This window comes from Dictyostelium purpureum (assembly GCF_000190715.1).
Source record: "Dictyostelium purpureum unplaced genomic scaffold DICPUscaffold_142, whole genome shotgun sequence".
In the NCBI taxonomy this organism is placed as follows: Eukaryota; Evosea; class Eumycetozoa; order Dictyosteliales; family Dictyosteliaceae; genus Dictyostelium; species Dictyostelium purpureum.
Genome location: NW_003519479.1, coordinates 49,001 through 71,084, shown reverse-complemented (window position 1 = coordinate 71,084; position 22,084 = coordinate 49,001). Strand labels below are relative to the sequence as shown.

At 22.5% G+C, this 22,084-nt stretch overlaps 9 protein-coding genes across 9 annotated transcripts; 3 read left to right on the top strand and 6 right to left on the bottom strand.

Moving 5' to 3' along the window:
• Positions 1–4,624: 4,624 nt before the first annotated feature.
• DICPUDRAFT_94707 (uncharacterized protein) lies at positions 4,625–5,271 on the top strand (the record flags this gene model as incomplete). Its single annotated transcript, XM_003288631.1, has 1 exon — positions 4,625–5,271. The coding sequence occupies one exon, from the start codon at positions 4,625–4,627 to the stop codon at positions 5,228–5,230; it is 606 nt and encodes a 201-aa protein (XP_003288679.1). The 3' UTR covers positions 5,231–5,271.
• Positions 5,272–5,322: 51 nt separating this feature from the next.
• On the bottom strand, positions 5,323–6,984 carry DICPUDRAFT_34383 (uncharacterized protein; the record flags this gene model as incomplete). The annotated part of the gene is made up of 3 exons (XM_003288616.1): positions 5,323–6,225; positions 6,286–6,403; positions 6,476–6,984. The coding sequence occupies 3 exons, from the start codon at positions 6,982–6,984 to the stop codon at positions 5,323–5,325; spliced, it is 1,530 nt and encodes a 509-aa protein (XP_003288664.1).
• Positions 6,985–7,324: 340 nt separating this feature from the next.
• On the top strand, positions 7,325–7,791 carry DICPUDRAFT_152939 (uncharacterized protein; the record flags this gene model as incomplete). Its single annotated transcript, XM_003288630.1, has 3 exons — positions 7,325–7,494; positions 7,568–7,640; positions 7,756–7,791. The coding sequence occupies 3 exons, from the start codon at positions 7,325–7,327 to the stop codon at positions 7,789–7,791; spliced, it is 279 nt and encodes a 92-aa protein (XP_003288678.1).
• A 109-nt stretch (positions 7,792–7,900) lies between these two features.
• Positions 7,901–10,347, bottom strand: DICPUDRAFT_88144 (uncharacterized protein; the record flags this gene model as incomplete). Its single annotated transcript, XM_003288615.1, has 4 exons — positions 7,901–8,445; positions 8,497–9,631; positions 9,761–9,985; positions 10,063–10,347. 4 exons carry the CDS (start codon positions 10,345–10,347, stop codon positions 7,901–7,903), a joined length of 2,190 nt encoding a protein of 729 aa, XP_003288663.1.
• A 433-nt stretch (positions 10,348–10,780) lies between these two features.
• DICPUDRAFT_79460 (uncharacterized protein) lies at positions 10,781–11,292 on the top strand (the record flags this gene model as incomplete). Its single annotated transcript, XM_003288629.1, has 3 exons — positions 10,781–10,887; positions 10,971–10,989; positions 11,065–11,292. 3 exons carry the CDS (start codon positions 10,781–10,783, stop codon positions 11,290–11,292), a joined length of 354 nt encoding a protein of 117 aa, XP_003288677.1.
• A 467-nt stretch (positions 11,293–11,759) lies between these two features.
• Positions 11,760–13,372, bottom strand: DICPUDRAFT_98094 (uncharacterized protein). The gene is made up of 3 exons (XM_003288614.1): positions 13,139–13,372; positions 12,244–12,913; positions 11,760–12,177 (listed from the first exon to the last, which is right to left on the bottom strand). The coding sequence occupies exons 1-3, from the start codon at positions 13,194–13,196 to the stop codon at positions 11,988–11,990; spliced, it is 918 nt and encodes a 305-aa protein (XP_003288662.1). The 5' UTR covers positions 13,197–13,372; the 3' UTR covers positions 11,760–11,987.
• A 1,812-nt stretch (positions 13,373–15,184) lies between these two features.
• Positions 15,185–16,729, bottom strand: DICPUDRAFT_152935 (uncharacterized protein; the record flags this gene model as incomplete). Its single annotated transcript, XM_003288613.1, has 5 exons — positions 15,185–15,235; positions 15,370–15,762; positions 15,826–16,410; positions 16,488–16,552; positions 16,612–16,729. The coding sequence occupies 5 exons, from the start codon at positions 16,727–16,729 to the stop codon at positions 15,185–15,187; spliced, it is 1,212 nt and encodes a 403-aa protein (XP_003288661.1).
• A 370-nt stretch (positions 16,730–17,099) lies between these two features.
• DICPUDRAFT_48065 (uncharacterized protein) lies at positions 17,100–18,768 on the bottom strand. Its single transcript, XM_003288612.1, has 5 exons — positions 18,604–18,768; positions 18,469–18,533; positions 17,791–18,375; positions 17,323–17,715; positions 17,100–17,245 (listed from the first exon to the last, which is right to left on the bottom strand). The coding sequence occupies exons 1-5, from the start codon at positions 18,725–18,727 to the stop codon at positions 17,195–17,197; spliced, it is 1,218 nt and encodes a 405-aa protein (XP_003288660.1). The 5' UTR covers positions 18,728–18,768; the 3' UTR covers positions 17,100–17,194.
• A 203-nt stretch (positions 18,769–18,971) lies between these two features.
• DICPUDRAFT_79456 (uncharacterized protein) lies at positions 18,972–20,663 on the bottom strand (the record flags this gene model as incomplete). The annotated part of the gene is made up of 3 exons (XM_003288611.1): positions 18,972–20,066; positions 20,128–20,238; positions 20,310–20,663. The coding sequence occupies 3 exons, from the start codon at positions 20,661–20,663 to the stop codon at positions 18,972–18,974; spliced, it is 1,560 nt and encodes a 519-aa protein (XP_003288659.1).
• Between the last annotated feature and the right edge of the window lie 1,421 nt (positions 20,664–22,084).

Here is a 22,084-nt window from a genome sequence, read left to right as displayed (position 1 = left end):
AAATTATTTAAACAATTTTTTTTTTTTTTCTTCTCATTTGTTAAACATTTGTAAAATAGTAATAGTTAAAATTTGTAATATAAAAAGTAAAATATATTCTTTCTTTTCTTTTCTTTTTTATTTTTTTTATTTTTTTTATAACCTAAAAATTCAAAAAAAAAATTTCAATTAGACTAACTTTTTTTTTTTAAATTTCCAAAAAATAATTTTAGATTAAACAACTCGATTAAAATTTATAAATAATTAATTAATAATAAACTACATAAATAAAAATGAATACATTATCATCACCACTTCAATTCCCATTTGACCCAGTTAGAGGTTTTAATCCAATAACAACTTCATATAACAATAATAATAATAATAATAATAATAATAATTTTAATAATAATAATAATAAACAAAGTTTATTTAATTTTAAAAATAATGATAATGATGATTTTCAAATTTCAAGAAAATTGGTCCCACCACCATCACTTTCAATTGATTTCCTTTTAAATAATAATAACAACAATGACAACAATAATAAAAATAATTCAAATGAAGTTGTTAATTTTAATAAAAAAGAAATAATAATAACAATAACAATAGTTTCATTTTAAATAATAGATATTCACCATACTCAAAGAAAATTCAAACCAGTCAATTATTAAATACCAAAGTTGAAAATAATAATAATAATTTTGATAATTCATCATTTTCAGCTCTTGCTACACTTGCTTCATCTTCTACCAATACAACACCAACTAAAAATAATATTTTCATTCCAACTGCTTTACAAGAATTAAGAAACGTTTTATTATTAGAGCCAGTTTCACCATCATCATCAGCTTCATCTTCACCAAGAAACGATACAGTGGATCAAGTTACTCCACATTCATCACTTTTATATGTTGCTGCTGCTTCATCATATTTAGTAAATAACAATAACAACAATAACAACAATAGTTCATATTCAAATAGTTCACCATTATCATCACCATTATCATCACCAAACTTTTCATCAAACTATATAAATATTTTTTCAGACAACAATAATAATAATTTAAACAATATAAATAATAATAATAAAATTTCGAATGTAAATATAATCAATGCTATCCAATCAAATGTAAATATTAATCAAAATTTAAATAATAATAATAATTTAAATAATTTAAAAAATGAAATTAAAGAATTTGGAACACCATCTTTTGGTGATTTAAAAACAAATCATATTACTCCATTACAAAGCTTTAAAGCAGTCTTTCAAAATACAATTGAATATTTAACTTTTGAAATTTCAAAGATTAGAAATTATAGTTCCGCCTCCACTTTTTACTTGGGTAGCCGTTTCCCAATAACATTTAAAACAGTCGAAAGTTTCATCATTGTCTCTTTATTTATTAATTCACACTCTCTCGATAGAATTTCAGACTACTGGTCAACTACTCAAGCTAAAGTTTTCCCAGGTGTCTCTTTAATCCCAAGAATTTTATCAAGAAATAAATATTTTGAAATTAAATCAAGTCTTTCACATGTACTTTCAATTGGTCTTTTAGATAATATTCAAAGTATTCTTTATAATGATATTGCAACTTTACAAAAAATAAATAAAAATAATAATAATATCAATAATTTAAATAACATCAATAATAATAATATAAATAATTCAAATAATGCAAATAATAAATTTAAAACTCCAGTTAAACATAGAAATTCTACTAAAGAATTAGCCGCTTTCAACTTGATCCTCGAATATGGTTTAAGTAATTCAATTGACCTTTTTACAAATCTTAGACAATGCACCACTTCAGTTCCACAATTTGTTGAGTCATTAACTGAACAAATTAGTTCTGAAGAATCAAATAATATTAATAATAACAATAATAGTAGTAGTAATAGTAGTAATGTTAACAATACCAATAATTCAAATAACAATTCGAATAACCAACACATTCTTTTACAATCAAATAAAAAAAAGCAATGTTTTTCATGTAAATATCCAGTAAACAACACCCCATCAACAACAAATACAAGTTTAATTTCTACTTTTAAATGCTCTAAATGTCAATTACATTATCATCAAGATTGTTATAAAATATCACATAATAATATATAATAAAGTTTAAAATCTTTTTTAAAATTCTATAAAGAGTTATTTTAAAAAATTCATTTTTAAAAAAAAATTATTTAGTTTTCTTTTGTTTTTTTTTTTTTTTTTAAGCTTTAAAGTAACAAAGAATTATAATTTCTCATATATTGCAATATTATATTTATTATTTTTGTGATAATAAAAATAGTTAGATAATTTCCCCCTTCAGAAATATTAAAATTTAACTTTTAGTAAATAATGAATAAATTTAATCAATGGCCTGTACTAATATTAACAAATATTTCAAATAAAATATATATATTCTAACAGGATCCAATAGTAAACCAACTAATGATGGAAGATCATATAAGGATGGTTGTGTTAAACCGAGATACCCACCCACAGCAACTAGAGAAATATCACCTATGTAACCTGCAAAGTTACCAATGGCAACATTATCGTGTGGGAGGAGCAGTCTTTTTCGATACACGAGAGTTTGGAGATAAAAAACGACTATATATCCCACTCACAATGTGGGATATTTTTATATGTGTAAAGAAACTTTATAGAGAGGGTGTACCCATCACACAGTCTCTGGAGGAAAAAAATATATATTGGCCCAATTATAAATATGACGCACCAGTAATTTGCACATATATATTCCCAGAAAAGGAATGGTCGGTTGATGACAGAAAATCATATTATAAATTACGAGGCCCTGACCGGATGTCCATGGAATATTTAAATTCTAAATAAAATTAAAATAATGTTAAATAAAAAATTAAAAAATGGTAATCTCAATAAAAACTTTTTTTTATTCTTTATTCTCTTTTTTATTTTCTTTGGTTGTTATTTATAACAATAATAGTTTATTTATTTCAAATTTATTTAAAAATATTTTATTTGAACTCTCAAAGATACACTAACAGATAATAACCATGTTGATAATAACATTTTAATTTTGAAAAACAAATTAAAGATATCAACTTATATATATTTATGTATTTAAAATTTTTTTACAAAATAGTGATTCATTTTTATAAAAAAAGAAATAAAAATTGTTTGAAATATAAATATATTATTAAGGTTTTTTTAATGAATAATTGCAAAATGATTGTTTTAATTATGTAAAATTCCTTTAAATTTATAAATAATTTTGATAGTGTTGTTTTTTACAGTACTGAAAATTATAACCTACATTCTTTTCAATTTATTTTATTATAATTTAGTTAATCTCTGTTTTTTTTATTTATACCACGGACTATTTTAAGAATTAAATTCTTTTTTTTTTTATCTATAATCTATTTAAAGAAAAAAATTAAATTAAAAAAAATATTTATAAAATCAATTTGGAACCACCCCACCATTGACATCTGTCACATAACTATAAACACAGTATAATTATTCTTATAAAAATGCAAATATGATATAACAATTTTTTAATCTTTTTCTCTATTAATTTACACTTTTTTATATGTTATGTATTATTGAATTATTTAAAAAAAATAAAATTAAAAAAAAATAAATAAAAAATTATTTTAAACAAAGAATCGAATCTTTTAATATTATTTTTGGACAAAAATTTAAAAATAAGCAATCTCGATTTACATGAAATCTTATCTCTTTGAGATTACAATTTTTTTATACAACGATAATAATAAATTTATATTAAACACCTCCAATTGAAAATAACCCCCAATTTTTGCACACACTAACACACTAAAAAATATATAAAAAACTTTTTTTAATTATTAATGATATCATTTTGTTGTTAAAGTTGTATATACTCTATATTTAAAAAAAACAACTTTCCAAATACGAACAAAAATTTGGTTATGTTTTGAGAGTACAGAGAGATATTGCGATTAACTATATAATAGTTTTTTTATTTTTTATTTTTTTTTATTTATTTTTTTTTATAAGTGGAATATGATTTAATTTATTATTTATATAGCTTTAATTTTATTGTCAGGTTAGCACAGGTTAATTATTTTCTTTTGATTTATATAAATTTATACAATTATATATTTCTTTTGTGAGGAAAATAGACAAAATATTGAGGAAATAGTTAAATGACACCCTAACACCACGCTTACACACACTTTTTATAAACACACTTTCCACTCCAACCCCACATTCACAATTATTTGTTTTTAATATACCAACCTTACACAATACACATGGAGAATTAAAGAGAAATATTATATAAATTCAAAAAGAATCAAAATTGAAAAAAAAAAAAAAAAACAAATAAAATAAAATAATAAACAAATAAATATTGTTATATTTATTTCCATCAAAATCAACATATATTTTTTTTTTTAATATTTAAATATATTAAAAAACAACAACAAACAACAATTATATTATAATTTAATTTTCAATTAATTTAATTGATTTATAATTATATTATAATTAATTTTTTTTTTATTTAATTTAAATATTTAAATATTTTTTTCAATTTATATATTCATTATAAACTAAAGTAATTTTTTTTTTTTATTATTTCAAATTATAAAAAAAAACAAATACAAAAATTATATTTAAAAAATGTATATGCAACCAAGAATAAATAATACTTATATTGTATATCCATCATCACCTCCATCATCCGAATGTTATTTTAATATAAGTAATTCCCCACCAAAAAATATTTATTTGGGAGGTCATAGCCCTCCAAAAAGTCACTTTATTGTAAATCATAATATAAACAATAATAGTAATAATATAAATAATAATTCAAACAATTTAAATAACGAAGGAGGAAATTTATCATCACCCCAATATTTATCCCCATATAATAATATACAATTAGAAAGGTTCAATTTAAATGAAACAGTCAATAAAAAAAGGAATAGATTATCATGGAAGGATATTAAAAAAGAGTTTAATTTAAAACATGAAATTGAAAAAGAAGAAAAAAAATTAAAAAAATTTGAAAAAAAAGTAAAAGAAGAAATGAAAAAAGATAAAATTAAACAAAAAAAGAAAGAATCAAAAGAAAAGAAAGAGTTATCAAGAGAGCTTTTAAAGAAATTAGAAATTAAATTTAAACTATACTACAGTAATGAAGAATGGATAAAATTTGAAAACAAGTATAAAAATCAATTAATCGACGAACAACTTTTGGAAAATATTATTGAATTAATTTTTTAAACAAATATAAATAAAATAAAAAATATATAATTTTAAAACATAATAAATTTAAATCTATTTTTTTTTTTTTATTTATTTAATGAATATTTATTTTATATATCTACTAATTTTTCATCTTCAAACTCAACAAAGATATCAGAGCTAGTAAATTCATAGTAGTTTTTAAATTGTTGTTGTTGTTGCTGTTGTGATTGTGGTGTTGGTAATGGTGGCTGTTGTTGTTGTTGCTGTTGCTGTTGTTGTTGTTGCTGTTGTTGTTGTTGCTGTTGTTGCTGTTGTTGTACTAATGCTGGAGTTATTTGTTGCATTGGTGGATCAATCAACTTTATTGCTAAACCTGTAATTTGTTGCATACCAGGTTTTAATGGAAACATTTCAACATTTATGCTAACTTGAGAGTTTGGAGAAATAGGTTCAATTTTTGGTAAATGACTATTTATTTTAATTCCATCCATTTTATTTCGAATTAAAACAAATTGTGGATACAATGTACGGTTACTTTTATTTATTAATTTGGCTGTAATATTGAATGGTTTCTCTAATTTGATTAATTGGGGTATATTGGATAGTACTGCTTCAATATCTTCATTTCCTAATTTTCTTTGAATACCGGCTGTCTTTAATTTACCAATTTCACCAAAATAAGATCTCCATGTAATATCTAATCTACCTAATGTTGCTGATGTTTTGGTTTCATTATTATTTGGATCTTTGGGTATAATTTGGAATAAATATTGTCTACTTGATCCCTGTTTTAAAAATACAATATCGTTTGAAATTTTAATTTTAGATAACAAACTATTATTATCTATATTACTATTATCTACATTATTACTATTACTATTATCTATATCACTATTATTATTTTCTATTAAATTCTTTTCAAAACTAATATCTTTACATGTAAATAAATCAATTGGATCAAATACTATTGATTCAATAAATAATGATCCTTGGGTTGCATTTTCTAAACAAGCTTCTAAAAATATAATATTCTAAAAAACAATTAATATTTTTAAATTTATAATAATAAAAAATAAATAATATTAACTTACTGGTAAATTATGAATTCTAGTTTTTAATACCAATGGGTTCATTACTTGAAATTTAAAATATTTTCTAAATTTTTTTTGTTCACCCTCTGGAGATGAATAATTTACAGCACATACTAAACTATAATATTTTAGATAATTAGTATATTTATTGTTTAATAACAACAAGAATATAAAACATCAAACCACTTACATATTAATACCAGATTCCTTAACTTCTCTTTGTACAACAAAGTCAGAACTAAAACCAGGACTAAATGATGGTACAGGATTTTTCTCTGAATCTAATAGGCAAATTCTTTGAGATGTAGTTTGTAATTCAACTTTTAAATATACATCGGTTACTTGATATGGTGAATGATTATTTAAACTAATATAACAACAGAAAACTTCACCCAAATAAATAACACCAGATTGTAGTTGTAACATTGGGGTTAAACCCAAACCTTCAATGCCATTAGTTCCAGTATTTGAGCTAACATTGATTAATTGTTGTTCCACAGCTGCTGATCCTGGTGATGATGGGGATGATGTACCGCTGCCACTATTATTACCACTACTACCACTATTACTACCTAATCCCATTGATTCATATGCTAAATCATCTTTTTCACATAGAATTGGATTGATAGTTGGTATATTTGGTTTACTTAACCTCATAACCTTTAAATTTAATAAATGATTCTCTTTTTCTTTTTCCATTTTTTATTATTATTATGATATATAAATAATAACAAATATAAAATGAATGATTTCAAGATATTTTTTAGTTATAAATTAAATAAAACACACTTTATAAAATAAAAAAAAATGATTTAAAAAAAAAATTAAAAAAATAAATTTATAAAAAAAAAAAAAAAAAAAAAATTATTTTTCAATTTTTTTAATTTTTTTTTTTTTTAATTTTTGAATTCATTTTTTTTTTTTTTCATAAATCAAAAACCTATAAATAATCATTTTGTGTATATATCCTTTTTATAATAATATTTGTTATTTATTTCTTTGTTTATTTAAATAATATACTATATACAATATATATAAAATGTCAGAAGAAGCTAGTACTCAAATCGAACAAATTTTACCATTAGAATTAATCGAAAAATGTATAGGATCTAGAATTTGGATTGCAATGAAAAACGATAAAGAATTTGTTGGTACTTTATTAGGTTTTGATGCATATGTTAATATATTTTTAAAAGATGTCACAGAATAGTAAGTTTTATTATATTAATATAAATAATTTAAATTTTTAACCCAAATCCTAATTTCTTTTTGTTTAATTTAGTGAATATACACCAGAAGGTTTAAAAACAATTAAATTAGATAATATTTTATTAAATGGAAACCACGTTTGTTTGGTATTTATCATTTATTTTATTTATATAATATCCAGAAACTAAATTAAATTAAAATTATACTAATATTTCAATTTTATTTTTTACACAACAAATAAATTTAATTATAAAACTATAGCTTGTTCCAGGTGGTGAAGGTCCAAAAATAAAATAAAATATAATCAATAAAATAAATAAAAATATTAAAAAAACTATTATTGTATAAAATATATATTATTATTATTTTTTTTTTTTTTTTTAAAAGTTTATTATATTTATTATATTTAATTTTTAGTTATAACAATACAATATCTTTTAACTCTTTGACCATTATTCCATAATTTATTAAAGTATGAATAACCATAATCTTCAGCTAATGGGGTTAAGTAAGTGTTATCTGGTGATGCAGGTTTATAAACTTTTAATAATTTTTTAGATTTTGATAAAATTTCGATAATTTGTTCACTGTAAGGTTTGTCATCAGTTACAATGGTTAGAGTACCTGATTTCTTTAAACAACGATTAATTTCAACGAGGAAAAGTTCGTTAATTAAACGGTCAGCGCCTTTCCATACTGGAGGATTTGGATAATTGATATAAACTTCATCTAAAACACCATCTGGTATAACTTCTTTTAATGACTTGTGAGCATCACCACCTACAATATAAAGATTATCGATTGATTCTAAAATTGCTTTACTCCAAATTTGAAAGATACGATCATAACGAATTTCCAATGATATCCAATCAGCATCTAAATCTTGACCTGCTCTTTCAGTGACCCAATGACCATGACCTGAACAAATTTCCATTTTCAAATATCTATTGGCTTTATTCTTTGGTTTGGTTGCTGCTAAATTGGCGATTGAATTGGCTTTACTATTTAAATCTACATCGTCGGTGCCTTTGTAGTAAACTCCACCTTTTTTGTATTGGTTAAATAATTCATTGAAAGCATCTAATTCCTTACCGGAGCTTTCGTCGCTTATTCTATTGACATTGGTTTTGAAGGAATTTTTTGAGAAATAGATTTTATTAAAGCTTTCCATATTGTAGAATTTGACTTTGATCTTTGCATTGTTCATTGTAATTTTATTTAAATAACTTCTAACACGTTCACATTCTTCGTTGATTTCTTGTTTACCAATTCTTTCGAAAAGAGATGAAGAAATTTTATTTCTTTCTGATAATTTACCTTTGTTTTTGTGGGAGGTGGTGAGGGTTTGTGGAGCTTTAGCTAAAATATCGTCAGTGATACCTAATGCTTTAACGGATGATTTGATATCACCTGCTAATAAAGATGCTAATGAAAGACGTGAGAAACAAATGGGTGAGATTTGACCCTCCATTCTTTCGTAAACTTTGGCTAAAAGATCCCAAATATCTTGAATCATTAAATGATCTGAATAGATTTTAATTAAATATTCGATTGTTGTGCTATCTGGATAGATTTCATTCGATTTCATCAATGAGATTAAACCCTTTGTAATTTCGATATCACCACTTCTTACACAACCACGGAATATAGAGTTGAATGTACGGATATTTGGTTTGGTTGAAATCATACTCTGAATCATTTCATATGCTGATGTCATATCGACTTCGCACAATGCTTTAATATAGGTGGTGTAAATTACATCATTGGCAACATTATCTTTAATTGCATCATCAAAAACTTCTTTGGCTTTCTTGTACTCTTGACATCTAACACATGCATTTAACATTACACCATAAGTAATATGATCTGGTTTAGCGCCTATTTTTTTTAAATAGTTATATGATTTAACCAATTGAACATAATTTTTACTTTCTGCACATGATGATAATTGTTGTGTAATTTTATTAATAACTGCTTTATTATTTCTAACTGTTGATACTTTTGTTTCCTCTTCTTTTTCTTTTTGTTTTTCTTCTTCTTTATTATTATTTTCATTATTATCATTATTTTCTATTGTTGATTGTTCTTTTGGTTGTGGTTGTGGTTGTGATTGTGATTGTGATTTAGTTTCTTTTTTCTTTTTTTCTGTAGCTGCTTTCTTTTTATTATTTAAATCTGTATTATTTTCTTCTTTTTTAATTGCTTCTTTTTTAGATTGTTGTGGTTGTTCTGGTTTTTGTGGTTGTTGTTTTTTTTTATTTTCTACTTTATTTTCGACTGATGTTTCCTTCTTTGTCTCTTCAGGTTTTTTAGTTTCATCTGCTTTTTTATTTTGTTCTTTTGGTTTTTTTTCAGTTTTTTGTTTCTTTTTTGGTTCTTCTGAAGTTTCGATTGGAGCTGGGGCTGGGGTTGGAATTACTTTTTTAACTTCATAAAAATCTACTTGAAGCTTTTTATCACCTAAAGATTTACCATTTAAAATGTTTCTAGCCTAAAAATTAATTGTTAATAAAATATTTAAATAAAAAATACATATTTTCTTGAATAATTATGTTTCATTATATTTACCATTGATAATTGAGATAAGTTTGGACATGATAAAAATGCAATATTTGTACCAGCTTCAATTTTATGGGCAACATCTGCTGGGATACCAGCTGGAATGGTTATATTTATACTTTGGTTTTGAATGATTTTTTTTAAATTCTCAATAATATCATTTTTATTGACCGATTTTGGTATATTTTTAACAATTAATTTAGTGATCGATGCTGATGCTGATGCTAAACTACTTCCTAAACTACCAAATGGTGTAATACCAATTGATGTACCAAATTTTCTTTTTAAATCCATAATAAATTAAATTAATATAATAAAATAAAATAAAATTATTAATGATTTATGATAAAAAAAAATAAAATAATTAAAAAACGAAAAACGACAAAAATAAAAAAAATTAAAAAAAAAAAAAAAAAAATATTATTTTTAAATTTTATATAAAAATAATTTAAATGTTTATTTAATAAATAATAATGTATTAAATTACATACCAAATTTCCAATAATTTCTATTTCATTGACTTTTAAAAATATAATCATTACACATTAATATATTTTAACACACCAAAATTACAAAAAAAATAAAATAAAATAAAATTAAAAAAAAATATATTTATTTTTTTTTTTTTTTTTAATTTTATTTTTAAATTTAAAATTTTTTTTCTCACAATATTGAACTTTTTTCATTCATTTAATTACATAGTTTAACTTTTTATTTTTGTAACACAATGCCATATATTAAAGAAGGCGGAGAGGTTACACAAAAGAGGACAAAATGGAGACTATCCATTGTTCCTGAAATGTTTTGGTATCTTTTGAATCAAATTACCTATTTGTATGTATTTCGAATAAAGTATATTATCATTTTTATATATCAAAATTATTAATAATATTTTTTTTCTATATTTATAAATTTAGCTTTCAAACATTGTTAGGTGTATGTATATTAATATAGTATAACAGATAAATAGTTTATTGTTTTATTTATTAACTTATTAAATATAAATTATAGAATGAGGTATCAAGATCATCAACTATTGGAGGAGGTAAAAAGCCACAAAAGCGTATGGGTGGTTTTGGTCCATCAAGTGGTGGCCCATCAGGTGGTGGTGGCGGTCCATCAGGTGGCGGTGGCGGTGGCGGTGGCGGTGGCGGACGTGGCCCATCAGGTAGTGGTGGTTCAACAAATAGAAGAGGGGATATGAAGAATATTCTTGCCTGTAACGCAGCTAGTGGTTGAGGTCCAAAATAGGTTTAGGTTTAATTTAGTTTTCTTATTTCTTCTTTTCAGTATTGCAATTGTTTTTGTAAGATGTGTTTTTTCGATAGGTTTTAGAATTGGAATTAAAGCTGTACAAATAATATAATAATTTTTAATTCAAATATTCAAACAACTCATTATTTAGACCCCATATTTATAGTATATATTAATAGATACATCAATAATTCAGTAGCATCAACGACAAAGGGAAAAAAGAAAACGAAAATTAAATTATAGACCATTCCAATGATGTAATTAAAATAACTAGTTTTTTTATGAAAAAAAAAAAAACTGTAATGATTTGTTATATGTAAACCTTTTTAAGGGGATATAACAATGACAAGGTTATTCAAATCAAATCATTTCTTATATATATAAGATGTGGTATGGTGTTACATCATTATCAAAGCACGTTTATAACTTAATAAAACAAATAAAGTTTTTTATTTTATTTTTTTTTTGATAACTTTAGTTTTTTTAAAATTATTTTATTTTATTTTATTTTTTTTAAAAAGAAAACAATTTAAATAGTTATATTTATTTAAGTATTTAAATATTTCTCTATATTAATAATAATAATTGGTTTGGGGATTTCTTTTTTTTTTTTTTTTTTTTTTTTATAATATTGTTATTTTTTGTTGTGTATATAAAGAGGATTATTATTGTTAATAATTTTAATTTTCAAATCGAACTTTTTCACATTTGTATTCTCTATTGCAGTGTTGATCAAAACCACAGTTTAATGTATGCTCGCAATATCCATTGGTGCAAACATCTTTTGTACATGCGACATTATCGTTGCAATCTGAATTTACATTGCAGGGTTTATTACCATTACATGCTGGATCTGGTTTATAATGGCATCTATATATTAAAGTAGTAGTAATTAGTATATTAAGAAATGAAGAAAATTATATTTTAAATACATACCCATATTCATTATCACAAAAATCAATAGTACAAGGATTATTGTCGCTACAATCAACTGCTTGATGAGTACATCCTATTTCAGGATCGCAATTATCTAGAGTACATAGGTCTCCATCTGAACAATCTTTATAATTAGTGTGGCATTTGAGGGTTTGCTTATCACATACTGCAGTTCTACAATTATCAGTTTGGCAACCTTTGAGACAATTTCTATATTCAGTAGAGTTTTCGCAGTTTATCCATTCATTCACTATATTTATACAAACGCCATAGTAGGGTGAATAAAAATCTGTAGTACAGGGATTGTTGTCACTGCAATCAACACAGTATCCACCCTCATGACAAATTTCTTCACCCTTGCATAATGGTTTTATATTACATGCACCAGTAGTTTCATTACATGATGCAATCGAACAACGATCACCACTTATACATGTCGGTGTATATATACACTCTCCATTACTTGGATTACAATATGCCTTTTCGCATGCATGTCTACTTACACATTTTTGTTGGAATGAACAATCACCATTCTTTTTATTACATGTTGCAATTTCGCATTGATTTTGTGGTACACATTTGGGAGTATGTTCACATTTTAATATTTTAAATCTATCTACTGTACATGGATCATTATCATTACATAAAACTGCAATTTCATTTGTTTCACCTATAATAAAGCAATTAAAAAAAAAATAATAATGACAAAAAATATATATATTTTTTTTAAAAAAATAAATTTACAATTAGTAATTTTTTAAAATTTGATGGTTTTAATTGATAGATATTAAAATTATAATTTTGGTAAAGGAAGAGTAATTATTTTTTGTATATTAAAGAATTTTAATAATTTATATTGATATCTATCTATTTTTTGTTTAAATTTTGTATTTACAATTTATATATACTATATAATTTAAAACTAAAAATAGTATTAAACATAATAATCTCATTTTATATAATTTATATTATTTATAAATATATTTTTGGCAATAGTTATAATTATTATTATTTTAATTATTATTATTATTATTATTTTTATTATTATTATTATTATTACTATATTATGTTATTGATTAAAGTATATATTATTATATATATTAATATATAATAGTGATTTTATTTTTGGTGCAATATCTTTATATAGTTTTATTTTTTTTTTTTTATTTTTTTTTTTTTAAAAAAATAATATTTAAAATATTATTTCTTTTATTTTTTAAATTATATTTTTATTTTATTTATTTTTTTGATATAATTTGTTGATGTTTTTGTTGTTGTTTTGGTTGTGATTTTTTGCGTGTTTTTAAAGAGTGTTTTGGAGTGTGGGTTATAAATTTATAAAGTGAATGTATTTAATTATATCTCTAAAAAAATTATACATATATATACATATATATAATTATTATTTAATGTTATTATTTATTTTTTATGAATACATTAATTATTTAAGGATTTTGAAAAAATAAAAATAATATTATTAAAAGTTTTTATTGGTAACAAAAAAAAAAAAACAACAAAAAAGAAAAACAAACAAAAAAAAGTTTATTTAATGAGTTATTTGATTTATATTAGTAGTTAATATATTAACAAAACAATAAATAGGTTGTAATTTAGATATTATTATTTTTTTATTTTTAAATATTTTTAAATTTTATTTATTTATTTTTTATTTTTTTATTTATTTAATTCTTTATTTATTTTTATATTAAATAGCTTATACCCCATCACATCAAATAGTTTATGTGTCCAATAGATTCTTTTTTTTTTTATTTATATTTTATTTATATTTTATTCTTTTTTTATTTATTTAATTTTATAAAATTGTTTTTGGTTTTTTTTTGGTTGTATAATTTTTTTTTTTTTTTTTTTATCAATTAAATATGGATTTAATTTAACAATTTGTTCATGATTTATCTTTGCACAAAATATTTTAAAATAATTATAAAACTTTAATAAAAATAAAAATAATACTATTATATTTCAATATTATTTAATATACTATAAATAGTGTTATTTTTTTTTTTTTTTTTAATTGTATTTTTATTTATTTTCTATTGTGTGTGTATGTGTGTGTATTTATATTATTAAGTATAAGAAATATAAATACTGAGGTGTGAGTGAAAGTGTGTTATTATTATTATTATTATTATTATTATTATTATTAAAAATATAAAAATTAAATAAAAAAGATTTTTTATTTTTATTTATTTAATTACACACAGAAAAAAAATGAAAAAATGAAAAAAAAAAAAAAAAAAACTTAACTTATTATTATTGTGCTTATATATAAATAAAAACAAAAAGAAATCTTTTGATCAATTATTTTAATTAATGTAGATGTAAAACATTTTAAAGTTATAATTGTAATATGGATAGTTTAATTGGTTTTTATTGATTTTCTTTTTATTATCTATTTATTATTAATTTTTATGATAATAAATTAATAATTGTTTTTTTTTCTTTTTATTTTTTTTTGTATATCTTTGTTAATCATAATAAAAATCAATATTCACACTCCCACTATCAAATACACATCACAATATATAAACACACACTATTTTAACATACATACATAAACACAAGTAAATTAAAGAATTGATTTCTTTTCTTTTTTTCTTTTTCAATAATATGTATTTTTATCTATTATTACCATTTCATTATAAAAACTAACATAAAAAACTAACCAATAAAAGAAATAAAAAAAAATTATTTTAATGTTTTTAAAATTTTAAAAATAAATGGAAAAATAAAAATAATGATTTTGTTTTAATGTGATTAATATAATATAGTATTTATTTTGTAAAATTATTACATTTCGAAATTTTGTGTTAACAAATATGCTACTCTATGGGTTATTAATTTTTTTTTTTTTTTTTTTTTTCTTTTTAATTTATTTTAGTATTTCTATAATAAATTAATTCTATTGGTTTATGATGTTTTATTAAGCGTTTGCATATTTTAATAAGTATTGAGTAACTTCTCCATATACATCCTATTTTTAATATTTTATAAAAAAATAACATTAGTATATTAAAAGGAAAATACAATAATATTTAATTATTATTTTTTTATGATGTCACATATCTTTAAAAATGATAGAAAAATAATAATAGTAATAATACATACAATATAAGCATTTTCTCCCCAAACAAAATCCAAATGCGAATATGATGGTAAACTCTTCCAATTAACCAATGAGCTTAAACGATCAATTAACCATTGAACATCGGTTGGATCAGCTAAATAATCTTGACCACCAGAGTAAACGACAACTGGAACATTAAAATCTCTGATATTATATTGTGGTGGAGTAGCTTGGCCGTAGTGTGCTAAATTTCCAACTACACCATAGTCGAATTTTTGATAACCATCTTTAGTAGCTTGTGACCAATGGATAACATTTTGTACTGATGTGCCACCTGGTTCATGGGCCATATAAACTGGTAATCTAGTGGTGTTAATACTGGCTTCATCCCAACCCATAATTAAAGCTAATGAATTTTCACAAATACTTGGGGCCTATATAATGAATTAATTAGTATATTTTATAATTGGTTTTATAGTATTAAGTTAATAACTTACATTTTTACAAATGACTGGTAAATACTTTTGAAGGAATGGGGTATCTGGTAAGAAAGCATTAAAACCTAAAGCAGCAAATAAAATATCAACATTAAAGTCTGATAAAATATTTAAAAGATCAGATTCGCAATGGGTTACACGGACAACTGGAGCTAAAGCAACAAAGAGGTTAATTTTATCGGCTACAGTTTGATTTGTCATTCCAATGAATGCCATAGTTGTACCTTGTGAATGACCTACATAACCAACTTTTTTATTACCTGTAGTTTCTAAAACATAATCAACAACAGTTGGTAAATCGTATTGAGCCATTTCATCAAAACTAAAAGCCCAAAATTCTTTAGAATCTGAACTATAGTTAATATTTGAGTTTGAATAGGTGGTGCCTCTAACGTTATTAATCCAGACATCGAATCCATTATCTGCTAAAATAAAACCTAAACTTTGATAAACATTCTCTTGAAGTACCCATGTTATACCTAAATCCTCTACACCATGTTGTAAAATAACAGCTGGTTTGCCATTCGATCCATATGGGTTTGGATTGTTTTGATATCTTCCTGCTGGGATACGTTGAACGGATAGCTATTTAAAAAAAAAGAAAATTCTTTAAGTATTTTTTTTTAAAGGTCAAAATTTAATTATAATTATTAAATACATACAATATAACCATCTGGTGTAATAGCTTGATGATTTTCAACTGGATATCCTCTAGCCTGAATAATTTCTAAATAAAATTATATTAGATTTTAAAAAAGAATAGTCAAAGGGTTATTGCATAATTACCTGAAATATTTCTGACTAAATCAGGGTTGGATGACGAGGATGAGGATGAAGCAAAAAGAGATGAGTTTGCAATAGAAAACAATACTGCAACTAATAAATATAAATATAATAGTTTCATTTTATCTTTAGTATTTTGTTTTAATAAAAAAAAATTATTATTTATACTTTTTTTTTTTTTTTTTTTTTTTTTTAGTTTTCTTTTTTAAATAATTGAATTTTTTATTTACTTTTCAAAATTAATGGTAAAGTTGGTACTATCTATTTATAAGCTCGGAAATAATGATATCATTTGACCACTGGGTAAATACTGGGTTATAAAAAATCTAGTTTGTTATACTAAAAACAGAAAATTTTAAGATAATAAATTAACACATAATATAAACATCATTGGAATTCGAATTTTATTTTGAAAAAATAAGTGAGTGGTTTTTTAAAAAAAAATAAAAAAAAAAATTGGAAAAAAAATATCTTGATTTTTTTTTTTTTTTCAAATAATAAAATCTTGATATTGATACATTTATTTTTTTTATTATTAACGATTGATAAATTTTTTGAATTATAAATAAATATTGTTATTATTTTATTATGTATTTGCATATTTTATTAAATATTGAACAGCTTCATCATAAACTTGCTATAATTTAGTATTTTTAATAAAGAAATATTAATATTTGAAAATTTTTAGGTATATATATTTATAATAAAACTTACAAGATAGGCATCTTCTGCCCAAACAAAATCTAAATGAGAGTAGGATGGTATATTCTTCCAATGAACTAAAGAGGTGAGTTGTGGAATTAACCAATTAACATCGGTTGGATCGGCTAAATAATCTTGACCACCAGAGTAAACAACAACTGGAACTTTAAAGTCAGAGATATTATATTTTGGTGGAGTAGCTTGGCCATAGTGTGCTAAATTTCCAATAACACCATAGTCGAATTTTTGATAACCATATTTAGTTGCTTGAGCCCAATGAGCAACATTTTGTACTGATGTGCCACCTGGTTCATGGGCCATATAAACTGGTAATCTAGTGTTGTTAATATTGGCTTCATCCCAACCCATAATTAAAGCTAATGAATTTTGACAATAAATTGGTTTCTAGGATAAAAAATGATAAATTGGAAATTAATAATTAATGAGCTATAGTGCTATACAATATTACATAATACTTACATTTTTACAAATGATTGGTAAGTATTTTTGAAGGAATGGAGTATCAGCTAAAAATGATTTACCACCTAAAACTTCAAATAAAATATCAATATTAAATTCTGCTAAAACATCTAATAATTTTGATTCACAATGGGTTACACGGACGACTGGAGCTAAAGCAATGAAAAGATTAATTTTTTCAGCTATAGTTTGGTTGGACATTGCAATGAATGCCATAGTTGTACCTTGTGAATGGCCTGCATAACCAACTTTTTTATTTCCTGTTGTTTCTAAAACCAAATTTAAAACAGTTGGTAAATCGTATTGAGCCATTTGATCGAAACTAAAAGCCCAAAAATCTCTTGAACTTGGATCAAAATAAATGCTTGAGTTTGAATAGGTAGTTCCTCTAACATTATTAATCCAAACATCGAATCCATTATCTGCTAAAATAAAACCTAAACTTTGATAAACATTCTCTTGAATTACCCAACTAGTACCGATATCTTCAACTCCATGTTGTAAAATAACAGCTGGTTTACCATTCGATCCATATGGGTTTGGGTTATTTTGGTATCTTCCTGCTGGTATACGTTGAATAGATAACTAAAAAGGTAATAAAAATTAATAAAAAGAATTTTTTATTTTTTTTTTTGATTATTCTTTTATTTTTAATATTAAAATATATTTAATACATACAATATAACCATCTGGTGTAATAGCTTGATGATTTTCGACTGGATATCCTCTAGCCTCAATTAATTCTAAAGTATTTATAATTATTAGTGTTTTGTTTTTTGTATTGATATTGATATTCAAAATTTATATACGTACGAGAAATATTTCTCTTTAAATCAAGTACATTTTCTGATTCACCTCCTGATGTTGATGAATCATACAATGACTTTACATTAGATACTAATGATATAATTAATAATAATACAAAAAATAATTTCATTTTATAGTCTAATACTAATAAGAAGCTTATTACTATTATTTCTTATAAAACTAATTATATATTTATTTGTTTGTTTAAATTTAAAAAAAAAAAGATTAGAATTTTTTAACCCACATTCCCAAAAAAAAAAATTTTAAAAAAATTAAAAAAAAATAAAAAAAAAATAAAAAAAAATAAAAAAAAATATTTTTTTAAAAAAGATATTTTAATAAGTTATTTAATTTCTTTATTTTATTTGGATATTTTAGGGAAAATTATTTTTACTTAATTTATTATTATTATTATGAATTTTATTTAAAAGTAGTTTATATTCATCGATTTCTATTATTCCATCGGGGTTATTTAAAAAATAATTGATATCATGACCGAAAAATTCAAACAAATCTATTTTTATATTTTCTATTTGTGGGTTGTGGCTGTATGGAAGAATAATTTCTAAAATATTATTTATTAAACTATCTGAAAATAATATTATTTTGATATACTTTAATGAGTTAAAGTGGTATTTAAAAAGGGTTTCGAGGAATGATAAAGAATTTGATTTTTCTTCGATTTCTAATAAAAAATTGTTGATTCCAACGCCGCCATGGTCGGCTGAGCTATGTATTAAAATATTATCTATAAGCTTTGTATATGATGGAGATACAATAAAGCTTTTTATTGAAATATTTCTTAAACTTTTCATTGGTGGTGGTAATATTAAATGATCCTCTATAATACCAGGTCCTAAATTTCTTACACCTCTATAATACTTAAAGTGGTTATCTTGGAGATTATCTAAACGTCCCATTGATATCGATTCCACGCGTGAGAAAAATAATTCTAAGTCCTCTTTACTATAATTTCTATAGGGTATATGTTTAATTGAGAGATATTCCAATGATAATGGTGGTTGGTTAATTAAACTAAACTGAGGTATATTACTTGGTCTAATATATTTAATAGCATTTCGAGGCCACTCTAAATTATTATTATTTATTAAATTGGTTATAACTTTAAAAAATTGTTTTGAAACCAATGCTAATGATAATAATGATTTATGAACCGAATTTTTTTTAAGTTGATTTTTATAATTTAATAAAATATCATGTATTACTAAATCTGAAAAGTTATATATTTTATTGTTATTATTATTATTAGTTATTTCTATATATTCCACACTTTCATCTTCCAAACTTTCATCATCTGTACTGTCATCCATATCATCATCTTTATTCATATAGAACTTAGGTTCAATTTTTTTGTTATTAACTATTTTATTTAAAGTATCAACTTCAAATTTTATATTTGGTCTGCATTCTAACATCGCTTCAATACTGAAACTATACCATCTATTTTTCTAAATAAAATTGAAATTAATATTAACTATAACTTTTTAAAAAAATTTAATTGATACATACTTTTCTATTAAAATCTACGATATTGTTTTGGTCCAACGATTTAAAAATATCTAATTTAAATTTTAACAATTCAATATTATTTTGATAATGTTCTTTGAACCACCCATTAAACTATAAAATTTAATATTAAAATTAGCAAATATTATAATAAAGCTAAACTAACTTGTTGTAAATATACATACTCTTTTATCAAATGTTATTTGATTATACAGTTTTGCTAAAATAGAACCAGATATATTTGATGTTATTAGTTCACCATCTTGAAAATAATTTGCATTTTTTAGCTCATTAAATATTTTTAAAGAATCTTCAAAAAAAACATCTGCTATAAACTCCAAATAGTGTTGATAATTTACTATTGAAAAATACTTGTTGTGGTGATATTGATTAAAATAAACTACACATTTGTATCTAATTTCTTCATTATCACTTTCGTATAATTTTATAATATCTAAAAGTTTGGTAAATGATTGTTCACTATAACTATATATTAAATCTTCTTGATAATTATAAGTTGTTTTTTGTTTCTTTATCATTTGAAAAAATAAATATGATAATATTTAAAAATTAAAAAAAAAATTAAAATTTTTTTATTTTTTAAAATAAAAAATTTTTTGTTTATTTATTAACGAAAATTAAAATTATTTTTTTAAACCCCTTTATTTAAAAATTTTATAAGTTTGGTCTGACCAAAGACTAAAGAAAAAACAAATAATGTTTTGATCAATATATATGGCTATAGTTTTGATAAAGTACCAGCTGTTGTTGAAGAATCAGTTGTCGAATCGGCAACTGTTGAAGAAAATAAAGTTGAAAGAGTCCTTTATCCAAAAGCAGAGATTCAAATTTCAAAACCACTGGTCATCCGGAGATGGATATTACAGTTAAAGAAAAAACTAGTACCCACACATTGCAAAATCCAAACCAAATTTTAAAGAAACCCAATCATTATCAATCTAACAAATTGATGATCAAAAATCAAATATCAATAATTTATCATTAAAAATGGTTTTAAAAATTAATAGGTTTTTATCAATAATTTTAGGAAATTACATATTAGTTGTTGCCATGGTTTGATCTTTTTAAGAAAACAAAATTACAACAAAATAGTTAATTAATAAAAAAAATATTTAACATTCAATAACATATTATTTTCACTATATTAATAATTCAATCACTTTATTTTATTTTTTTTATTTCAAAAATTTTTATTTTCATAAAAGAAATAAAGATTCATTGTTATTTAACTTTGTTAATAATTAATTTTTTTAATTTTTTTTTAATTTTTTTTTAATTTTTTTTTTTATTATCTTTTTAAAATGAAAAGGTTTATTAGGTGTTTTGTATATCATTTTAATACAAATTTAAAATAAAATTTTTTTTATAATTTTCAAATAACCATTTAAAAAGAACCTTTTTAATTTAATTTTTACAAAAATTTGAATTTTATTTTTTTTTATTTTTTATATAATATTAATTATATATTCAATAATTTTTTATTTATCCCATACTCTATATTTAATTAATTGAATTATATTCAAAACTTTAAAAAAAAAAATTATTTTAAAATTAATCAATTGTTCTCCAAGCCCACGTACAGGAAATCAAACATCACGTTATATCAAAGTACCACATCTAATTTATGTTGATATTGGACAACATACTTATATTGTTGCTCCAAGGCCTTTAATAAGATCTTCTCCAACCTACCAACGTCCAAAACCTGTAAAGAGTTCATATTTTGTCCCGCCACTTCACCTACCACCATATATTAATTCGAAACTACCAAAAAATGCCTCCCCATAAAGTAACACACATCCACAATATGCCTCTCAATATTGTAACACACATTCACAATATGCCCATACATACAATAACCCATCAGTTCACCAATCACCATATTTTAATTACCAGCCACAACAAAATTTTCAAAATGGTTATTATTCAAAATTTTGAA

What these genes read in the sequence shown, in the direction of transcription:
- DICPUDRAFT_98094 (XM_003288614.1), bottom strand. Translation starts at nt 13,196, where the DNA reads ATGAGATTATTATGTTTAATACTATTTTTAGTTTTAAATTATATAGTA. An exon ending in TTATATAGTATATATAAATT is followed by an intron (nt 12,914 to 13,138) that starts GTAAATACAAAA and finishes GCTTTATTATAG; the next exon opens with GTGAAACAAATGAAATTGCA. An exon ending in TTTTGTGATAATGAATATGG is followed by an intron (nt 12,178 to 12,243) that starts GTATGTATTTAA and finishes TTTAATATATAG; the next exon opens with ATGCCATTATAAACCAGATC.
- DICPUDRAFT_48065 (XM_003288612.1), bottom strand. Translation starts at nt 18,727, where the DNA reads ATGAAATTATTTTTTGTATTATTATTAATTATATCATTAGTATCTAAT. An exon ending in TACCAATCATTTGTAAAAAT is followed by an intron (nt 17,716 to 17,790) that starts GTAAGTATTATG and finishes TTTTTATCCTAG; the next exon opens with AAACCAATTTATTGTCAAAA. An exon ending in GGGCAGAAGATGCCTATCTT is followed by an intron (nt 17,246 to 17,322) that starts GTAAGTTTTATT and finishes ACTAAATTATAG; the next exon opens with CAAGTTTATGATGAAGCTGT.